Source organism: Sprattus sprattus (genome assembly GCF_963457725.1).
Source record: "Sprattus sprattus genome assembly, chromosome: 10".
Classification (NCBI taxonomy): Eukaryota; Metazoa; Chordata; class Actinopteri; order Clupeiformes; family Clupeidae; genus Sprattus; species Sprattus sprattus.
Genome location: NC_137908.1, coordinates 11,721,170 through 11,741,169, shown reverse-complemented (window position 1 = coordinate 11,741,169; position 20,000 = coordinate 11,721,170). Strand labels below are relative to the sequence as shown.

Sequence of the window (20,000 nt, the reverse complement as noted above, 5' to 3'; positions counted from 1 at the left end):
TGGTTACCTTATAGAGATTTGCTTCTAAATCGGACATTAGTAAGCATGCATTTCTTGAAGTTTTGGGTAATTTCAGCTGAATCAGTTTGCCTGAGGCATCTACTGCGCTAGCCTGTACCCACTAAATTACTCAGAGATCCTTGCTCTTTCAAAAACAAGAATGCACTTCGCTTTTTCTTTTATCACAGATGACTTATTCCTGTCCCCCACTTCCATTAACATTATTGCTTGGGTAAGGTGTACCTGGAACGAATCCATTTTCCTAACTGCAAATTCCTGCAAGCAGCACACCTGTGCTTTTATCAGCTTTCTAAAAGCCTGTGTGCTGCCCTGTTTCACCACTGCAAATGAACCGATAGAACAATAAACTGAATAGGCAAAGAACATTCATTTGACATGTTCCGAATTAATTGAAATAGAACTTTTCCACTGAAAGAATACTCAAAAAGCTCTACACATCATGCCTCATATTGACCCACAACTGGTGAGGGTTGCCATGCACAGAACTATATGTTTCTCCACAGAGAGGAATGCAGTTATCAGTGCATGAGGCTGTTTAGTATGGTACAATGCACAGTCAAGACGCACCAGACAAACCTGTAGATCTCCAATGCAGGTTCTGCCTCCTAAGCTACTACTACCCACAGTGACGCTGTATTTTATCACCCTGGTGTAGATACAAAGTAATTTAGTGTAGAGTATTTGTAGATAAATCAGAAATGTTGACAAAAAATGCTTGTGAAAGTGTCATAAAATATAGAAAAAGGAAACAATAAGATGACAAGCCCGAATAAAGGTGGGGATATAACTGGTTGGATAAAATAGTATTAAAACAAAATAACTGCCAGAGGATAAAACAATTAATAAAAAGCCAAACCCATATTATATAATAAAAGCAATTCAATAAAGTCAGGGTCCACAAACAGAGCAATAATGGGGCTTGTGGGAGAGCAAAGAGTTGCTACCCTGCAGAAGCAGAAACAAAAAACTACTGCTGTCATCTAAGATAGGCGTACAAACAGTGTTTGTTTTGAATGCTTTGAATGTGTGCCAGTAAAGCTTCAGTGGGAAAGATGTCTTGGCATAATCCAGAGTAAAAGCATGGCCATGCTAATGTTATGCTATGTTTTTGGTGGGGAAATGCTAAGATATCAGGTGTGACAGTAATTCGTAAAATGCATTTATTTAGTTCTAGTTAACAATCTAAATACATCTTAGTTTGAGCAAAAAGCATTCCAACCATTCTGTTCAATGATTAAGTCAAAGATGTACTGAAATGTACAATGTGGGCTAAAGTATGGGTTTGTTTTTCTTCTGTACTGTATCCGATGTCTTTGCCAAGTCATATTTACTGGCATATGCCTCGCAGTACAGCACAGGCTGTGGAGGCGGAGAAGCTACAAACTATCATGCCAACCTAAATTAATTTCAATAATTTGTTCTTCAATCTTCATGTTCTTGTCCTTAGTTGTGTACACCCAATCTGGGAAACCACCCAACCAGTCACTCTTCTGACACCATACGGTCTCACTACACTTAATTTCTATCCAAGTTCCTTCACTTCTTATCCACCCTAGTTAGTAACTCTGTTAGTTGCTTCAGTTCCTACTTAAGGTGCAGTACATTGCAGTACCACATCCCCACCTCTTGTTGACCTGCTAACAGATGGTGTCACAAAATGCATTTCTGCACAATGCAGTCAAACATTCTGTTCCTTAAACTTGTAGCAGTAATGACTTTATGACCGCTTTCAAAAACAGAATTTTACCAATAAGAGAAAAAATCTCCTACCCCTCCATGACCCTGTAGTCCTCTAAGAATGCATTATGACATACATCCTATACATCCACTAACATCCAACACAAGACAAAGATCTTGGTGTAGGTATCGAACACCTCTCATTTGAGTCACACAGAAAGAAAAAGTAAGACTTCAAAGAGTTTTTTTATCTACGTAATATTGCCAAAGTCAAAAAAGTCCTATCCCTTCAAGATGCAGAAAAACAAATCCATGCATTTATTACTTGACTAGACTACTATTACGTGACTAGACTTCTGCAATGCTCTCCTGTCCGGATGTAGCAGCAACTCGCTAAAGAGCCCCTAAATAATACAGATCACTGCCACTAGCCTTACTAGAACAAATAAATATGAACATCTAACCTGTACTCTGCACTTGCTCCCTATCGAGAAATAGGATTGATTTCAAATCACTCCTTCTATCATACAAAGCTTTAAATGGCCTTGCTCCAAATTACTTCAAGGAATGAATTGTCTCCTCCTGCCCACCAAGACCTCTTTGTTCCCAGGGTGCAGGTCTTCTTGTAATTCCAAGAGCATCAAAAAGCACAATAGGAGGCAAAGCCTTCTGCTTTTGAGCCCCCCTCCTGTGGAATAATATTCCTGTCACTATCCGAGAAGCGGACACCCTTTCCATCTTTAAATGTCCAGACTAAAAACGTTCCACTTAAGTGCATCCTATAGTCAGGAATAATGCATCAGGCTCTGGCACCCATCGAAGCATACTTCCCATACACCATGCCAGGCAACCGTTCCTTCTACGTCTACCTCTCTCGATACATATCATCTTGTGTTATATGTCGTTGATACTAATAAAGTGGCAATATTACTAGTCATTCACCTTGGGTGCCCAAAGTGACCAGGGTTTGCATCCCAGTTTCTTACCCTTCCTTAATCTGGGCTCACAACCACCCCAACCCAATCCCTAATTGCTCCTGTACACCTGACAAAGCATGGCTGTGTAAAATCAAAGGAAGTAAAACATGGCACCTAGGAGACACTAAAAGCTTCCCATTTTATTTCAAACTCCCTGCCTATTGTTACAGCTCCTAATTAAATAGAACTAAGTTGTTTTTGTTGAAATCTTTATCACATGTACTTTTCTCAATGAAAAATCATTACTGGTTCATAAGGGACATTTCTTCAATTACTAATCAGCTCATCGAGAGAGACCCTTTGCTAAGACACATCCTAATTGGATGGGCTCTGATGTCTGGGGAATTCTGTGCTGGCTGCTGGTGGCCAGCTCTGACAGGGTACAGCTGCTGCAGATTGTTTGGGCAGAATTCCAGGTCTTTCCACCGAATTTCTATTCCAGATATGCAACAGAAGGGCTCTCTACATGCCGCCGTGTGTGTGTGTGTGTGTGTGTGTGTGTGTGTGTGTGTGTGTGTGTGTGTGTGTGTGTGTGTGTGTGTATGTGTGACAGCTTTAGTCACTCACTGCTGGCACAGTTTGAATGCTACCCCAGCTACACCAGCTTGTGACATTTCTGTGCACTTTGTTGATAGGCAATACAATTCACAGGAAATGAATTTTACCCCGCACCCTTTTCTCTTTCTATGTAACAACTTAAATGTCTGCATTTTGGTGCCATAATGACATGATTTATCATCTATTACAACAGGGCCTGAAATGTGTTGTGAATATGCAACCGTGTGGAGGGTTTTGTTACAGGACCAACACTTGGTGCAAGAGTGAATCGAATTATGTTCCTTTTAGAATCTTAAGGGGATCTAATTCCTTTTGATGTCTTAGCCACTTGTGTTTTAATTAATTTTACATCAGCCCACCACCATTGTACTGTAGATCAGAAAGGAATATCACTACAAAACACAGTCCTGAAAGGTAGGCTTACACTTATCCTATATTACCCCGTGCAGCACATCTACATCTATTAAAGGGACCTTGGAAACAGACTCCCCAAATTAATGTGAAACTGTTTGATGTGGTAAACAGCCTCACAATTCTCCCTTGCTGAGTAACAAGTTAAATGTATAGTTTAATTAATATATCACTATTGAGATGCTTTATTGTTTTCAGAGGCTTATTCAGGATTTCATTTCCATTGGTTAAGGGTTAATCATCAGATCGTTTTGATATCCATACTCTCAAAGCAACATATACACACATTCTTAAATAGAGCTCCAAAATGTCTTTCATATATTCTCCACCAGATTAAAATCCTATTTTAGACCATGTTTTTCCCCATCTAGTCTCATATGGATTTTTCCTCAAACTCAGATATCAGCACAGATGAATTATATTAAAGATATTAAAGTTTATGGATAGTTCCATGGCCACGTTCCCTGTGGCTTAATGCTACCATGCTTAATGCTACCATGCAGTAATAGCCCAGGAGTGGAACCTTCAGGGACACATGCTCATAAACGCCAGCCTCTACCCATGCTCAAATCTGCTGACGGAACAGGCGGAAATGCACTGTTCAGCTCAGTGGCTTGAAGCAAATAATACAATACTGTGTTTCTATGCTACTGGAGTCGGCTCAAGAGCACATTGTCATGCTAATGAATGCAAACAGCCTGACAAAACATTCTGAGTGGAGTGTGTGTGTGTGTGTGTGTGTGTGTGTGTGTGTGTGTGTGTGTGTGTGTGTGTGTGTGTGTGTGTGTGTGTGTGTGTGTGTGTGTGTGTGGCTTAAATCATTGCGTAGTCTGCAAGGAGTGAATCTCTCCATCTCTGTAATGGACCTTCTTAGGTACTCAATCTTGGCACGCTCTCTCACATAACACACATACATTTCCCCTGTTTCTCTATCTCTTTCTCTTTCTCTCTCTCTCTGTCTCTTTGTCTCTCTCTCTCTCTTTCTCTCTCTCACTCTCTCTCTCTCTCTCTCCCTGACAACGCACAGGGTAAGTCACTGGGGGCCAACATCATATTTCCGGTACATTGCGCATGAAGTACTGGGATCCTTAGTCAGCTGCCTGCTGGCGTGCAAAGCCAAACCTCTCATTAAGGAAGCACCGGTGTCCTGATGCAAAGACACAGACTGCTCTGACAACTGCCCCCACACCCCCCCCCCCCCCCCCCCGCGCACACACACACACACACACATCCACATCCACACACACACAGAGATATGCACACACAGGAGCCTTGATGGCTTACACTGTTTTTACCAGAAAAATACCACATAAAACACACTTGGTAGCCATGTTTACTTATCATAACTCATGGATTGGATAAATTGCAGTGTTTTTGTCTTACTTTATCATAATTTTATGTGAATTCAAACTCTACATAAAGGGAAAGTATACCTCTTTAGTCTTGTCCATTGCACTCAAAATGGCGATGTTCAGCTTCTCCAGTGATGAGAGAACATTTAGATACTCCCCCAGGTGCTGAGAAAAGTAATCTACGGATACAGAATTGATCACAACAAAGACACAAACCCTCATTAATCACTTTAAAAAGGATAAACAATGCCAATTCCCCTCCCTCCAAAAGCAGGACTGACTGAAGTTGTCGTCCTTAGAGAGATCGTTATTTTTTGTGCCAGTCTGGAAGGATGGATGAACTTGGATGCACACACACAACTGCAAAATCAATACTGGCTTTAACTATTCACACAGACAAGGTTAATTTCTTAAAAATCTCAAATCTAACACCAAAACATTATGGGGATGGCTCCTACCTGATAGCTTGTCTGTATCAAGGTTGCTGAAATAGAGGGAGTCGAGGGGAAGAGAGAGAGAGAGAGAGAGAGAGAGAGAGAGAGAGAGAGAGAGAGAGAGAGAGAGAGGGGGGGGGGGGGGGGGGGAGTTAATTGAATCACAGATGATTAAATGCTCTGAAGTGTGTCCATTAAACTGTTGGGATTACTCCGTAGGCCTCTACAGGCTGTGTCTGAATTCAATTTAGATTTGTAGAAGACTTTAAAAGGATGTGTCAATACAAAATTTTATATAAGAGATGCATGTAAAACACAATTGCCTCAGGTTTGTTACGGATATGGACATTATCTCTCACAAATCTTCACAAATACTCATGCTGTGGAAAATATCAATTCACTGTATCTTTACAAGAAATAGCACATCAAACTTAACCAACCTCACCTTTTTCATGAGACCCAAGCATGAAATGTGGAATCATTTGCGACAGTACCTCAATCAGTCTAACAATCTCATACACCTCAATCAGTCTAACAACCAAGGTGAATGGACATCTTAAATGAAATGAACTAATTATTATTTTGGACTTGCTTCAAGTTGTTCAATACTACATGCATTGCGTCTCAATAGGGGGGGGGACCAGACCAGACCAGACCAGACCAGACCAGACCAGACCAAACCAGACCAGACCTGAGTACTTTATTTAACCCCAAAGACACATTTACAGAGTTTGTCTTTTACATAAAAGACAACAAACACACATAACGTAGATAAACACACACAATGAGGGAGGTAAATAGGCTGGGGTCTCGTCAAAACCTTCGTAATTCCTTGTTTTCTGCTTCATGAAATACCATTTTTCACGATGTAAGTAGCCTATCTAATGACTCTCTGATTATCGAAAGTAAAACCTATTTTTAATGCACCTCTAGGCTACTCAGCTGTGGTGACAAAGCCGTTCGGTGCAGTCAAGTTATTCAAGGTGCCTGCATACCGAAACATTACGAGTAGCCTATAGCATTAAATTTAGCATATACCAAATAAAGTCAGTATATAAATATATACATATAAATATATATATATTTATATTATGTATTTATAAATATGTATACAAAGAGAAGGAGTCTCCTCTCCCAGCACAGAGAGGAATGATTGTAGGTAGGAGTAACTTCCTGTAATGCTCCCTCCACCTAATCTGTGCTGCATCTGGGTGGGATCAGGCCCAGGACGGGCCTGATACGGCTGTTATCAGAATTTTTTCATTATCCTCTCTGAAATAGAGTGAGAACGGAAGACCACAGCAACAGCGATATTTCAGCAAAGTCTCCTGCTGAAACCTGTCAGTCTGGGCTTGTCTTGACATGCCCTAAAAGGCCACTTTAGGCGACAAACACCTCCGGGCTGAAGACACTCCAAGCTTGATGAGGCAATCATCTCATCGAAGCTCTAGCAAACAAGAAGTGAGTTCTGCTTGGGACAAATGATGGTCTTGCCTACAGGCAAGTAAACTGGCTAACTTAAATAATGTAGTGGTCACTGCTGCTGGATTAACACTCTAATGAGGGCAGGAGAGAGGGAAGCAGAGCTACTGGCACGATACTGCAGAGAGTGGTCCAGACCTCTTTCAATACTCAGGGACACAAATTTACCACAGGCCTGCATTTCCGAAAACAGTCATTACCAGGGGACTGATTAGGCTGATAGCTGCCTCTGGCTCCTTTGAGAATGAGATTGTGAAGTGTGGAGAGTTTTGAGACTAAGAGTATTTGAACCAGAAATGTCAAACTTGATAATAAAAAAAATATTAATTATAATTAATAAGAAAATACAATACAAACCTCTATACAAGTTCAGTCAGATCTTCTCTTTGAGCTAGTGATAAGACTGAAAGGTTTCATAACATTTCTGATGTTTCTTTCATGTGGTAAATTTGAAAAAAAAAAAATCCTCCAGATTGTGATATAGACAAAAACTATAAAAAATATCAACCGTGTGAAATAAAATAAGATCAGTGGTATGTGTGTGTGTGTGTGTGTGTGTGTGTGTGTGTGTGTGTGTGTGTGTGTGTGTGTGTGTGTGTGTGTGTGTGGGGGGGTGTGTATGTATGTGGGTGTGTGTGTGTGCCTGCCATCACCACTCCATTTCCAGCTTTTGAGGCCTCTCACAAAAATGAAAGCAGAAAGATTCCGCCAAAACAGAAAAGAGATGATGAATGAGACCCATACTTGCTCTGTCTCCCATCAATGGAGTAGAACAGCTCCTGCAGCTCGTCTGTTGTCAGTATCCCATCAGCGAAGTAGGCCTTGAACTCCTCAAAGGAGAGCTTGCCATCATCTGGAAAAATGACAAGGGACGTCAGTGGAAACACACAGACACACGCACACAGGCACACATACAAACACACACACACACACACACACACAGATGCACACACACACATCCAAACAGCTTATGACAGCCAATACTGTTGAGTTATATGACTCAGAGAATCTGGTAAAGCAATCCAGCCCCCAGATTCAGCAGATCGTGCCGTTGAGTGGGGGAGTGGCGCTGGCTAAATGATAACTGATGGCGATCATAGAGGTTATTACTAGGATGCTCTAAGCACGGGGCAATAGAGCGCATGAGTGGTGCAGCGGCAGTACTCACGATCCTACACTGTCGATCAAGCTGCGCCCACACTCTGATCAAGATGGATGTCGCTGATAAACAGGACCAGTTGAAGACCCGCTGACAAACTGCAATACCCTTGGCTCACAGATTTAGCGTGCACACATATATCCATCACATATGCCAGGCTTGAGTGATAGATTATCGACAGGAAACTGTAATGCCTGGATCCTTTCCAACCATTTGATGAACATCGGCTGAGCCTAATCTGCTGGTGAATGATGTTTGACCATCGTGGTCACCCTGACACAAGGGTGGAAGAGAGCGATGCTACCTGAACCCCCCTACTACTGGTGGGGGTCTCAGTACCAAGGTTTCCATCAGCTTCGTCCAGTGGGCACTAGCGAGTTAGAAAAGAGGCCGCACAGCAGGGGGAACCAAACAGCTGCTCTGTATATTATATTAGCAGTGATTTATGGGCTAACGGCTACTTGCTCTGACACTCCAATCTGGGCAGGGAAAAATGCTATTAAATAAAACACAAAATAATGGTGAGGAAGCTTGATCAAAATAAGTGGGTAAGGGAACAGATTTACTTCCTCAGCCTATTACTTTATTCACAGAAATTGCAAAACATTGTTGTTATTATTACTGTTATTATTATTATTATTATTATTGTTGTTGCTATTATTATTATTTAAGAGAGGGAGAATGTCAGGGTAGATAGGCTGTTTGTAATGCCGTAAGCCATGTATGAGTAGTAAGAGGCTATGGGACTGAGGCGGCTTCATAACAACAACATGTCTTTAATAAGACCTCACTATGGTGCCGTGAGCACTTTCAGTGAAGCTATTTGCTAGATATTTGTCAAGGGCTAATTTTCCTTTGCTTGAGGGTCTGAACCATATCAGACTGGTTGATCAAGGGGTGTATGTAAGAAAATAGAAAGACATTGTCTTCCTGTTATCTGGGCAGACATAAAAAGGTGAAAAAGTCTGGTGAATCATCCAGGGCCTGAGTTTCGCCACATAGCCAAATTACAATTGTGAAGGAGGATGCAGCGTCAATGATCATACTGCTATGCATTTGAGCAGCATCCAAGAACTCAGACCCAGCTCAATTATTTCAAGGGCAGATTTCACAGCCATCTGGGGTGCTCTGCCTTGTTGCTGATCAGAATCCATAATGCAATGGAATACATCCTCAGACAGTGTTAAAAAGTGTCTTCAATGTCACCTGACAGAGAGTGGCACCGGCAAATAAGTGTGTTCACTTTTAGATGGGAACAAAATGTAACATCAAAAGTGCCTACCTAAGGATGTAATCATCTCAATCCAAAATACATCGATTTTTTACCATCTCGCTCCACCTTGTCTTACAGAAATGCTGGAGTTTGCACTTTTATGTCTATGAAGTTGGATATTGTAAACTCTAAAGCTAATTTATCGACTTAATGTTGCAAAGAATTGTGGATTATATGAACAGTCTGACGTATAGGTATAATACATGGCACTCCGCTGGGACTGCATAGGCGTAGTATAACCTGACAGTTCTAGGTTAGAAAGTGAAAATGCATAAGCAGAGGGACAGAGGGGGGGAAAGACACACTGAAGAAAAGCAAGAGCTGAAGAGACATACTGTATATATACATACTGTATATACATAGAGAGAGAGAGAGAGAGCAAGAGAGCGATAGCATAAGGCTTAAATCATACATTATTACTAGGAGATAAGACCTAAGAGATGCTGTGTTTTAGTGCCCTGCAAAATATAAAGCTACAGCACTCGGCCTGCGTCCACGCCTGCACTCTCTGGAACTGTGCTTCTGTCTGGAAGATGGAGATCCTGAGAGCAGGTTCGGATCCCTGGTGCCTACCCGACAGCACGAGTCCTCTTTATCTGGCACAGGCATCCTCTTTGTCCTCTGAACAGAGACGCTTCCTTTTTCCCATGAGCGTTTGTTTTCATTACAGCTTCCACAATGTCTATTTAGCTAGCGTTTATGAAGTCAGTTTGGTAAATACATAAAGCATGATACAGAATTGCAATGCAATGCCTTTTACTGTTGTTGTTGTTGTTGTTTTGTTGTTGATATAAATGTGTAAAGTGGAAGCCAAAAGTAGTAAATGCATGCCTAGCAGACAAATAAATGATGCCATAGTATCATCATAGTGCATCATTTTACCACTTGAAAATAATAGCCAAGGTATGAAATTGCAAAGGTGTGAAAATCCAAGAGGTTGTGAGAAGGTTTTCCACACTTTTATATCTTCCAGACTGGACCATTGTAATCCACAATTTCCAGGTATTAGCCAGGCATCAATTCATAATCTTCAAGTTGTCCAAAATGCGGGGGCTACAGTTTGAAAAGGTTTGATTAGATCACCTATATTAGCTTCTCTAGATTGGCTCCCATTGAAGTTAAGGATTTTATTTTAAGATTTGACTGTTTTTAAGGCTATGAATGATTTAGGTCCAGTCCATAGTACAAATTTCCTGACCCCTTATGCTCTGTCAAGGGACCTAAGATCCTCATATGAACTTTAACTGATTTACCTTGGTCTTGTTTTAAATCTAAAGGTAAAAACCTTTTACTATTGTTGGTCCTAAATTGGTTGGTCTGTTATTATGTTTAACTCTTTTTGTGCTTTTATTAGGCTTCCTTATCCATTGTTATGGTTGTATTTACTGTATCTAATTATTTTCCACTTTTAATCACTTTTTTTTGCATTTTTATTAGGTTTGTAGTATTTATTCTTTGGTTATTTAGTCTTTTATTCATTTTAGTTGTTTATTCCCATTGTTGCCCACATTTATTATCAATCTACTTCACCTTGACTGGAAAGGACTTAAATGTGCGATGCAAATAAAAATGACTTGACTTGTCGAAACAAATGTAGGGGTCAGGTTGCAATTTAGTTGTGCCATCCAAGGTAAGCAAAGACCCTTACTTGGATGAGCAGAAACCAGAACACAGCGGCTGGAAAAGCCTTGCATCAAATCCCGCTCCATCCATTATTTAGATGGGACTTCAACGCTGCTGCTGTGCAGAATCTCATCTCCCGCAGATCCCTCTCTGCCTCTCTCCCTCTCTCCCATATGCACCCTCTTCTCGTTTCCATCCTCCTTCCCTTCAAATATAATCCTTTCCTGTCCTTCCATGCCCCCTCTCTCATTTCTTCCCCACTGTGCCTGGGCTCACTTTCTGTCAGTGTCCTCGTGTTTACCTTCCCCCCACCTCACCTTTCTCCCCCTTGTTCCTTCCCTACTCGATTCTGTAAGCCCTACCTTCTACCTTCTTCCTTCCATTTCAGTCTTTCGTATTTCTCTCCACAGTGTCCCCAAGCCCACCCCCAACTGTCCTCCCCTGACTATCGTTACTTTCCTGGGTCCTTCTTTCTCTTCTTTGCTGTCCTTGTTGTTCCCTCCATCACAAGGCTTTCTCCTCTAATCAATGTTATTACCTCCTTGCCTCGTTTTTTTTTTCATTTCTAGAGAGACTCCATCTTGAGTTCTGCTCTGCTCTGCAACGAGCAGTCACGTCGCATTAGCACTTGTGCTCCAAACAGTCAGTACTTGCCAGCATCGCAGTGACAGTGGTGAAAAAAAATAAATACAGAGAGACTGTGGACTGTGGACTGTGGAAACGGGAAAATTAGATTCAGAAGCGAATGAATCCTGAGGAAATCAAGGGGAGATGAAAGAATCAGAACAGAAAGTGAGTTGTTGAAACAGAATATTGTTTTAAATTTTCATGTCAGTTCCAAGGCCAATCCCTCTCTCTCTCACTCCCCCCCCCCCCCCCCCCCCTCTCGTTTTCTCCCTTATACACACACGCTCTCTCTCTCAGCTACAGTGACAGCTCCAGTATTTTTGGAAATGCCCTCTGAGCTGTTGCAGGGATGACATCCATTGGGGGGCTCTTGGCTTTGGTTTGACATGCTCTGTGTGTCATCTGATTGGCCACTACTGCCAGGCTGGGGCTGACCTTCTTTCTGGCGAATGCACCGTTACGCAACACGAGCTGGAGGTGACTGGGTGACATCCCCTAGGAAGCCATCTCAGAGGAGAGGACTCGTTGTCTTACTCAAGGCCTCTTCAACCACAGAGAGAGAGAGCACAGCGCAGGGCGCCCACCATTTTGGATCAGCGTTTCACAGTTTCAATGCAAATGACTGCATGGCAATGGCACATTCTTAGGAATGCGTGGGCTCATTATAAGGAGAAGGCACTTGCCACTTGGTTCCCCATCAGTGGCACTCTGGCAGATTTGCATAAAGTAGCCTTAGCCCCCAGGCAGCGATCTAACATGTCAGGATTGAACGTGCAAGCCTTTGCTTTTTTCGTCAGCATCTGAAGAGTTTGCCTTATGTGAAGCCGACATTAATTTTCACAGTGGACCTTTTAAGGCAGATGTATTCCGAGGCCACGCCAAGGTCTCAAAAATAAAATGCCAAACTGTCAGTTCTACGTGGCGATTCCTCTCCTGTTGCCCACTTAGAGACACTGGGGCACTCATTTGCAAATGGGTTATAAAGTGGGGCAGAAGCTGATCAGTTTGAGAGCATTCTGGGCAGCATCCATCCAAGCCTTTTCTCACTTTTGATGTCATATTTATCCTTTCTCCCCAGTCGCTGGCCAAAACGATCTCACACGGGAAACTACGGCAGCTCCAGACAGTAGAACGAGTGCATCAGCAGCATAGACCAGAGGAGACCAAAAACCTGCACATTTTCTTGGCTCTCCTTTTTCCCCCACTGTTCTACTTAGCGACTGTGCTCCACTTATACCACGCTGACGTATGTGTGCACCTCTCCTGCGTTGGCCAAACAGCGTCTCATCTGCTCTGCTTTTTTCCCCAAAGAATGCAGCTCTGAAACACATTCAGGTTTCATTAATATCATATGACCACTAGCAATGACGCACACTCACGCAGAATGCCTTGTTACACATCGCAGCTCTTGAAATCAGTCAACGTGCGGAAGAGATTGACGCAGGATGATAATTTCCATTTCGAGTGAGTGATTATGACCTCCCGCAAGGACAAAATCAACACTGTCCACTCAACCTTGATTGCCCTCGACAACATATAATTTAAACTGCCATTCATTTTACATAGAAACACTGAAATAAAAACATACGCAAGTTCAACTGCATAGCTACATAAACAATAAATATTCACACAAAAACAATATTTGGAAAAACAGAGAAAAGGAGTAGCTGTGAGAGAGAGAGGGCGGGGGGGGGGGGGGGGCGTTATCACTCAAGGCAACATTCAAGGCAGTTGTATTGTGGCCCTGATTGTCATTTTTTTCTTGATGATTAGCAAGGCACCCATTACATAGTAACACAACATCTTGCATTGTTGCTCCTGTCAACTAAATCCTGTAAAAGTGGGTCATAATTTATTCTCTGAGAATCATTGGGGACATTTGTTGTATTTTTTTTACTGAACCAGTTGGAGAAATAAGCTGCCTGCAAGGCAGGCCCGCTGTTTAACGAAATTGTTTAGTCAATTAATTTGATTGACTCGATTGACTTGACAGAGGTTTTGATATTGATGTGTGTCCAGTGGCAAGAAGACACATTTAATGAATGAAGTGCTTGGCCTCTGAGGAGCACTCTGTTTGTTACGCAAGAGGAAATATAACAAAAAAGGGGAAGAGTGACACCTCATAAAAAACCTGATTGTTCTGGTGAAGCGCCCACTCTCATTTCATGCCTTTTGAGCATCATGCCCTGGCGACATTTCAAACAGTACCGTGTGAACACGTAATTTCAAAAAGCAAGACTTCCGAAAGAAGAACACTTGAGTTGTTAATAGAAAAAGAAACAATTAACCTGTTAGGCATAAGACAAAATGCTAATGAATCATATTATTTAAATTTTTCACAAGGCATATCAACTAATGAAGAAATGTATAAACATGCTCACCATTTTTATCAGCACGCCGGAAAATCTGAAAGAGAAGGGAACGGACAATCTGTCAACATCTTCATCTTAATGCCTGGTCAGCACTGCTTATACATACATTAGTCAAACCCAGGTTCGAGTCCAGGTGGGGTGACCACGCTTCCCCTTCGATACAGTGCATAAGGAGAGGGCCCTTCTCTGAGAAAAATACTTTGCAGACATGCCTTTTCTGATAAACCCCGTTGCAGAGATACATTTTCTGCTAAATCATGTGGTAGACATGCTGTCTCTAAAAATGCACACGGCAGACACGCCAAGGCGCTTTGTAGGGCTTCTGAGGGCTTTAACTGCGTCACAGGCCTTCAGATACATGCTTCTAAAAAGCCATGCCTCCAAGGTCATGGCCTCCAGATAGGCGCCCCTGAAAGGCCATGACACGGTCACAGGTTCCTCTAGACGCTTCTGAAATGCCACAAGACAGGCAGTTTCCAGACACCATACCTGACACCTGTTATCACAGGAAACTGTGAAATATGCAGACTGTTAAAAAGAGGTACCAATTGTTCTCAATCTCAATGTGGTTAAGTCTGATGAAGTAAATAAAGAACAGGGAAGAACAAAGGGGGCTAGATCTATAAAAAGGGCACGGGGACTTGGTCCTCAGGTTATCTACTTGATCGTTCTTGCCATATGCTCATACTGTATGTCTTTGAGATGCTCCATGGACCAGTTCAGCAGTAGTTGTCTCCTCTGAATTAAACCGTTCAGTATATTCATACCTGTTTGGCTTGAGAAGTTTATTGAGAACTCTTAGAATTGTCCACGACAACATGCAGGTAAGGTTAGAGCACCTATTTCAATGAAATGTTCGTGACTGCACTAGTCTAAAAATTGCACTGTTTAAACAGAGCATCTTGCCAGGTGAAGTGGTATGGTGGTATGATATGGTAACAACCCAACCCAAAGTATGTGCGCGCACACACACACACACACACACACACACACACACACACACACACACACACACAAACACACACACACACACACACACACACACACTCACACACACACACACACACACACACACACACACACACACACACGCACACACACGCACACATACACACGCACACAGAATTCTCTCTCAAACATTTACACAGATAACCCCTTTGGCTAGAAGTAATTGTAGTCAAGGACAGTGAGTGCTTCAAGCGGTCTACCACATCTGTAGAGAGACTAGATTCTATGCAGTCTTCAGCCATAGGCCAAGCCTTGCTCTGCTTTCCTGTCTTTTACCCTAATGTTTAACGGAGAATCCCCTGGTGTGTGGTTATGAGACAAACAAATGAGTAATCGCAAGGTCATGAAGGACATGGACATTTCAATTCACATTTTTTTTTTTTAAATCTAAAAATTCAGAGTGCCGGTGGGGGGAATCATTATATTGTCTTTTAATGCAGACTGAAAAATAACCTAAGTTCAACAACAAGAATGACATTTCTCATCAAATCAAGAATCTAGAGCAGGGGTCTTCAACGTTTTTGAGGCCAGGGACCCCCAAACTGATGGCGAGATGAGCAGGGACCCCCTACTATATAAATTGCCTAAAATGTTGTTTATAATATACTGGGCCTAGTGCCAAATAAACATAGCTACCCTGTTATTGTGTATTCAATACTAAGCTATTCAAATAATACAAAGGTTAATACATTCATTAACATTTGTATGTTTTAACATTGAATTTAACCTAACATTTTTGAACAACGAATTTAACTTAACATTTTATAACATTGAATTTAACTTAACATTTTATAACATTGAATTTAATTTACCATTTAACAACATGAAAGGGACAGGGTGGCCGTGCCACTGCCATTTATTAACATACATCTTGCAAACAACTCTGAGCTAACAATATATAACAACTTATTTTTCAGTTACAATTATTTTTCAGTTACAATTAACGTTTTTTGACCTTGTACAGTGTCTATTTCTCTTTATTTATTTTTTTTAAATCTAAGCAAAAAAATGTCAAACTAACTATTCATAGGTACAAACAAGACCAGCTATGGAGTTTGGTCCGCCATCTTTTATTTTTGATCTTCGCGCTATTAAGACTTGAGCAGAAATGCGATCTGATTGGCTAGTGCCTGTGCTGTCGTATTTGCATGAAAGGTGCTGTGAGTGAACCGGTGCCCAGCTGGAGAGAGCTCCTGTGGGTAGCTGAATGTGTCGATTGGACTGAAAGATAACGTCTTCTGGATCAATTAATACGTTCGCTTAGCCTGGATACCAGCCTGAACTCCGCCCACAAAATTTTTGGTCTGGAGATTCAGTCTGGAGTCGAGTTAGTTGGGAGGGTTTAAACGGCCCCGAAAAGTGATCTGACCATTCAAATTGTAAGGGCGGGCTTTATACGTTGATGGACAGATTTAGATAGAATACCGGTATACATCGAACAAAGATGGCGCCGTCTCGGAAGCTTAGTGGGACATATTTTATATGATTTAAGCTATCTACACGACTTTTATAAGTCTACATTGACTCGGTTAGTTGTGTATACGCAAAACGAGTGTTGCCCAGGATTATGGGTCTTAACTGAAGCACTCTAGAGCATTATTGATAGGTTATGCTAACGCGTAGAAAAAAAAATCATTCAAACGAATGGTAGCTTCTAGCCTTGAGTGCTAATATGATATGACAGCGCAGATATGACAGCGCATTCATTTTGAAAGAGGAACAGAGAAACGCGATCAAGGCATTTGTCGATTGAAAATATGTTTTTGCCGTCCTTCCTACGGGATCAGGTAAAAGTTTAATCTATCAGATGGAAATACTACGTTGCTCTGATTGGTTCTAGGTATCCAATTCAGCGAAGAGGAATTTTCTTTCCTGGTTCGTTGAAACACGCCCCATAATCACAGCCCAATAGTCCGGTCTCAGACTCATATTCTGACTAGAATTATGAGTATGACATCGTCAGGCTAACGTTCGCTACAATATGTTGGATTTATGTTAATGTAAATTTAAAGGGAATAAATACAATTCTGATTCGGAAGACATTTAAATTTGTGGGGAAAAAAATTGGTTGAATTTTTTTAATTTTAAAAAAAAAATTTTTTTTAGAAATATTAAAAAAATTTGTCTTATCAACCAAAGATTTCGCGACCCCCCTGCAGTACCCTCCGCGGACCCCCTGGGGGTCGCGGACCCCCTGTTGAAGACCCCTGATCTAGAGTATTAGGCCTACTCTATGTATTTTGGAGCTACATGAATTCAGCTTACATATTTGACGAGAAATGTCATTCTTGTTGTTGAACTTAGGTTATTTTTCAGTCTGCATTAAAAGACAATATAATGATTCCCCCCACCGGCACTCTGAATTTTTTTATTTAAAAAAAAATGTGAATTGAAATGTCCACGTCCTTCATGACCTTGCGATTACTCATTTGTTTGTCTCATAACCACACACCAGGGGATTCTCCGTTAAAGATGAGGGTAATGACAGGCAAGTAGCTGAACTACAGCAACCATAATGATGTCCGACCCTATCTATAGTCTAGATAGGGTCGGACATCATTATGGTTGCTATAGTTCAGCTACTTGCCTGATGCAGTGGTGGCATCAATAGCTAACAGCAAAACAAGAGACAACCATACATGGAGTGGATACAAATGTTCACGATATTCTTGGTTTGCATGATTTCCTGATATTATCAAAATGTGTCTTTGTTATACATGTCATATATATGTGTGTTGGTAAACAGTAGCAGAAGTATTAAATGAGTAAACACCATCAAGTGATAAAACATTATATATGCATAACTACATGCATATGTTCTGTATATGATACTTTTCTGATAAAACCAGGAGTTCAAACCAAGTTGATGATGGCATGGACATATTCAACTCTGTAGGTTTATTTATTTGTGGTTATGACACTTGCAGTTCTCAACAACATTTCAGTGCCTTCTTTGAGAGTTTTTTGTGTTTGTGATGATGTACACGCTTTGATGTACTCTATGGATATGTACATATATTTTAGTTTTAGACCACGCTATGAGTATTCTACTGCAAAAAGATGTTGAATTCATTCCCACTGTCTTTCCGGCATCATTACCTCCTTTTGTTTGACATTCTAACTCAATTGAAGTAATGGGGGTGAGGATGGTGGGTGGCATTTCCTGGCATTACTACATATACATGTACATGTTCATGTACATATACACAGACATAGACACAGACATAGACATAGACATAGAGATAGACATAGACATAGACATAGACATAGACATAGACATAGACATAGACATAGACATAGATATAGACATAGACATAGACATAGACATAGACATAGACATAGACATAGACATAGACATAGACATAGACATAAACATAGATATAGACATAGACATAGACATAGACATAGACAAAGACAGAGACATATGTTGGTATATTTCCAACTCCATACAATATACAAGGTGTAATGCTTTGTATATGTATAATGTATGTATAATGCAGATTTCTGGTGAAAGTTTTTTCATGTTCATGAGGGTGATGACCTTTGAACAAAAAAAATAACAAGCACATGAGGAACATTATTAATCTCTTTACTGCCCCACCACCATTTGTTTTTCTATTTGGAATGTAATAGCTGCCAGTGGATTGGTTTTACAGGCTTTCCTTGGGTGATAAGCTAACTCATCTATTTCATCATTAACAATGTGTTTTAAAGGTCATCCCTGCTACCCAGGGAGACTTCTATTCGGATGTCACCATGGCAGGTGTTTAAACAGTAGGAGACTCAGGTCCCACTGACTCCATTCTCCAAGAGCAATAGACAACGACAGAGAGAGAGAGAGAGAGAGAGAGAGAGAGAGTGTGTGTGTGTGTGAGAGAGAGAGAGAGAGATCAGCCAAGTCTAAAAATAGCTAGAAAAAGCTGAGTTACTGCTCATGTCCTCTACATTATTCAAATTTGATTGAATGGAAGCAGCTGGTCTGTGTGAAACATTAACAAACCGCCATCCCATTAATTCTTATCATTTCATCCACTATAATCTCAAAGGTGTTCTCCTGGTCACCAGGCAAGATCTCCTAAAGACTATTATCCACCTTACAAGAGAGAGATGGGGGCAGAGGTGGGGTGAAAACTTAACGAATACACAATTTTATATCCAAACATAAAATCACAATTCACAAAGTATAAACAATCGTTTTGGGCTTCTTTCATCCTGCACAAATGGACAGAACGCTGCAATAAATTGAAAAATGTAGCTGTTCGTCCAATTAAAATTAATATCCTAGGAGTACCCTATCTCTCCTCTCATGCAGTGTGGGTCATCTCTCTCTCTCAGGGGCAATATCCCATTTATAAACCCCATTTGATAGTGTCATGCTGGAGTGAATATCAATAAATCCATGTGTCTGTATTGCACCCTAAATTAAAATGGGGCAGAAATGAGAGGAAGTGATTACAAATACATTACCTGCATAATTCAGCTTCATACATTATTCCATCTACTGAGGATGTATTTCTAGAGAGGGGTGCATGAACAGGGCACTGCCCACCATGAAATGCCAGCATTCATTAGGCACTGGAATGAGGATACAAGGCAAATCTCTCTGAGGCACACAAAAACTGTTTTCAGTCTGTGTTAGCTGTCCAAGCCATAGTTGACATTTCTAAACACGTATCATGAGTCGTGTCGAGCTGTCAGCTAACTGTACAAGTCCTTCTTGTAAAATCACACTAACCTGCATCACTGTTTTTGATGTTGCTATGGTTAAATGCACTAGGCACTAGCCACACTACCAGACCCAGGTCCAAAGCAGCTTTTAAAACGTACACTGTGGGGTCTGGCATAGAGCGGTTGGGGTTAGGCTCCAGCAGAGGCTTATTCCACCAGGGGCATATAGCAAGATGCAACCCCTTCAGAATATCAAGCACTTCAAAAATCGATAATCATTCTGATATATTTTTACAATGACTTTACAAACCACTCTCAGTACAACCAGTACAAACCACTGACCTACTCCTGTACATGT

The 20,000-nt window shown here is 41.2% G+C and overlaps 1 protein-coding gene across 1 annotated transcript in view; it reads right to left on the bottom strand.

The window, feature by feature from the left end:
• necab3 (N-terminal EF-hand calcium binding protein 3) overlaps positions 1-20,000 on the bottom strand; it is a gene marked incomplete at both ends in the record, with an annotated part of 29,202 nt that overhangs the window by 8,178 nt on the left and 1,024 nt on the right. Inside the window, 4 exons of the mRNA XM_080845777.1 lie at positions 5,078-5,175; positions 5,455-5,480; positions 7,657-7,765; positions 13,976-14,000. Of these exons, the coding sequence (XP_080701903.1) occupies positions 5,078-5,175; positions 5,455-5,480; positions 7,657-7,765; positions 13,976-14,000 (258 nt within the window). The remainder of the gene's footprint in view (positions 1-5,077; positions 5,176-5,454; positions 5,481-7,656; positions 7,766-13,975; positions 14,001-20,000) is intronic.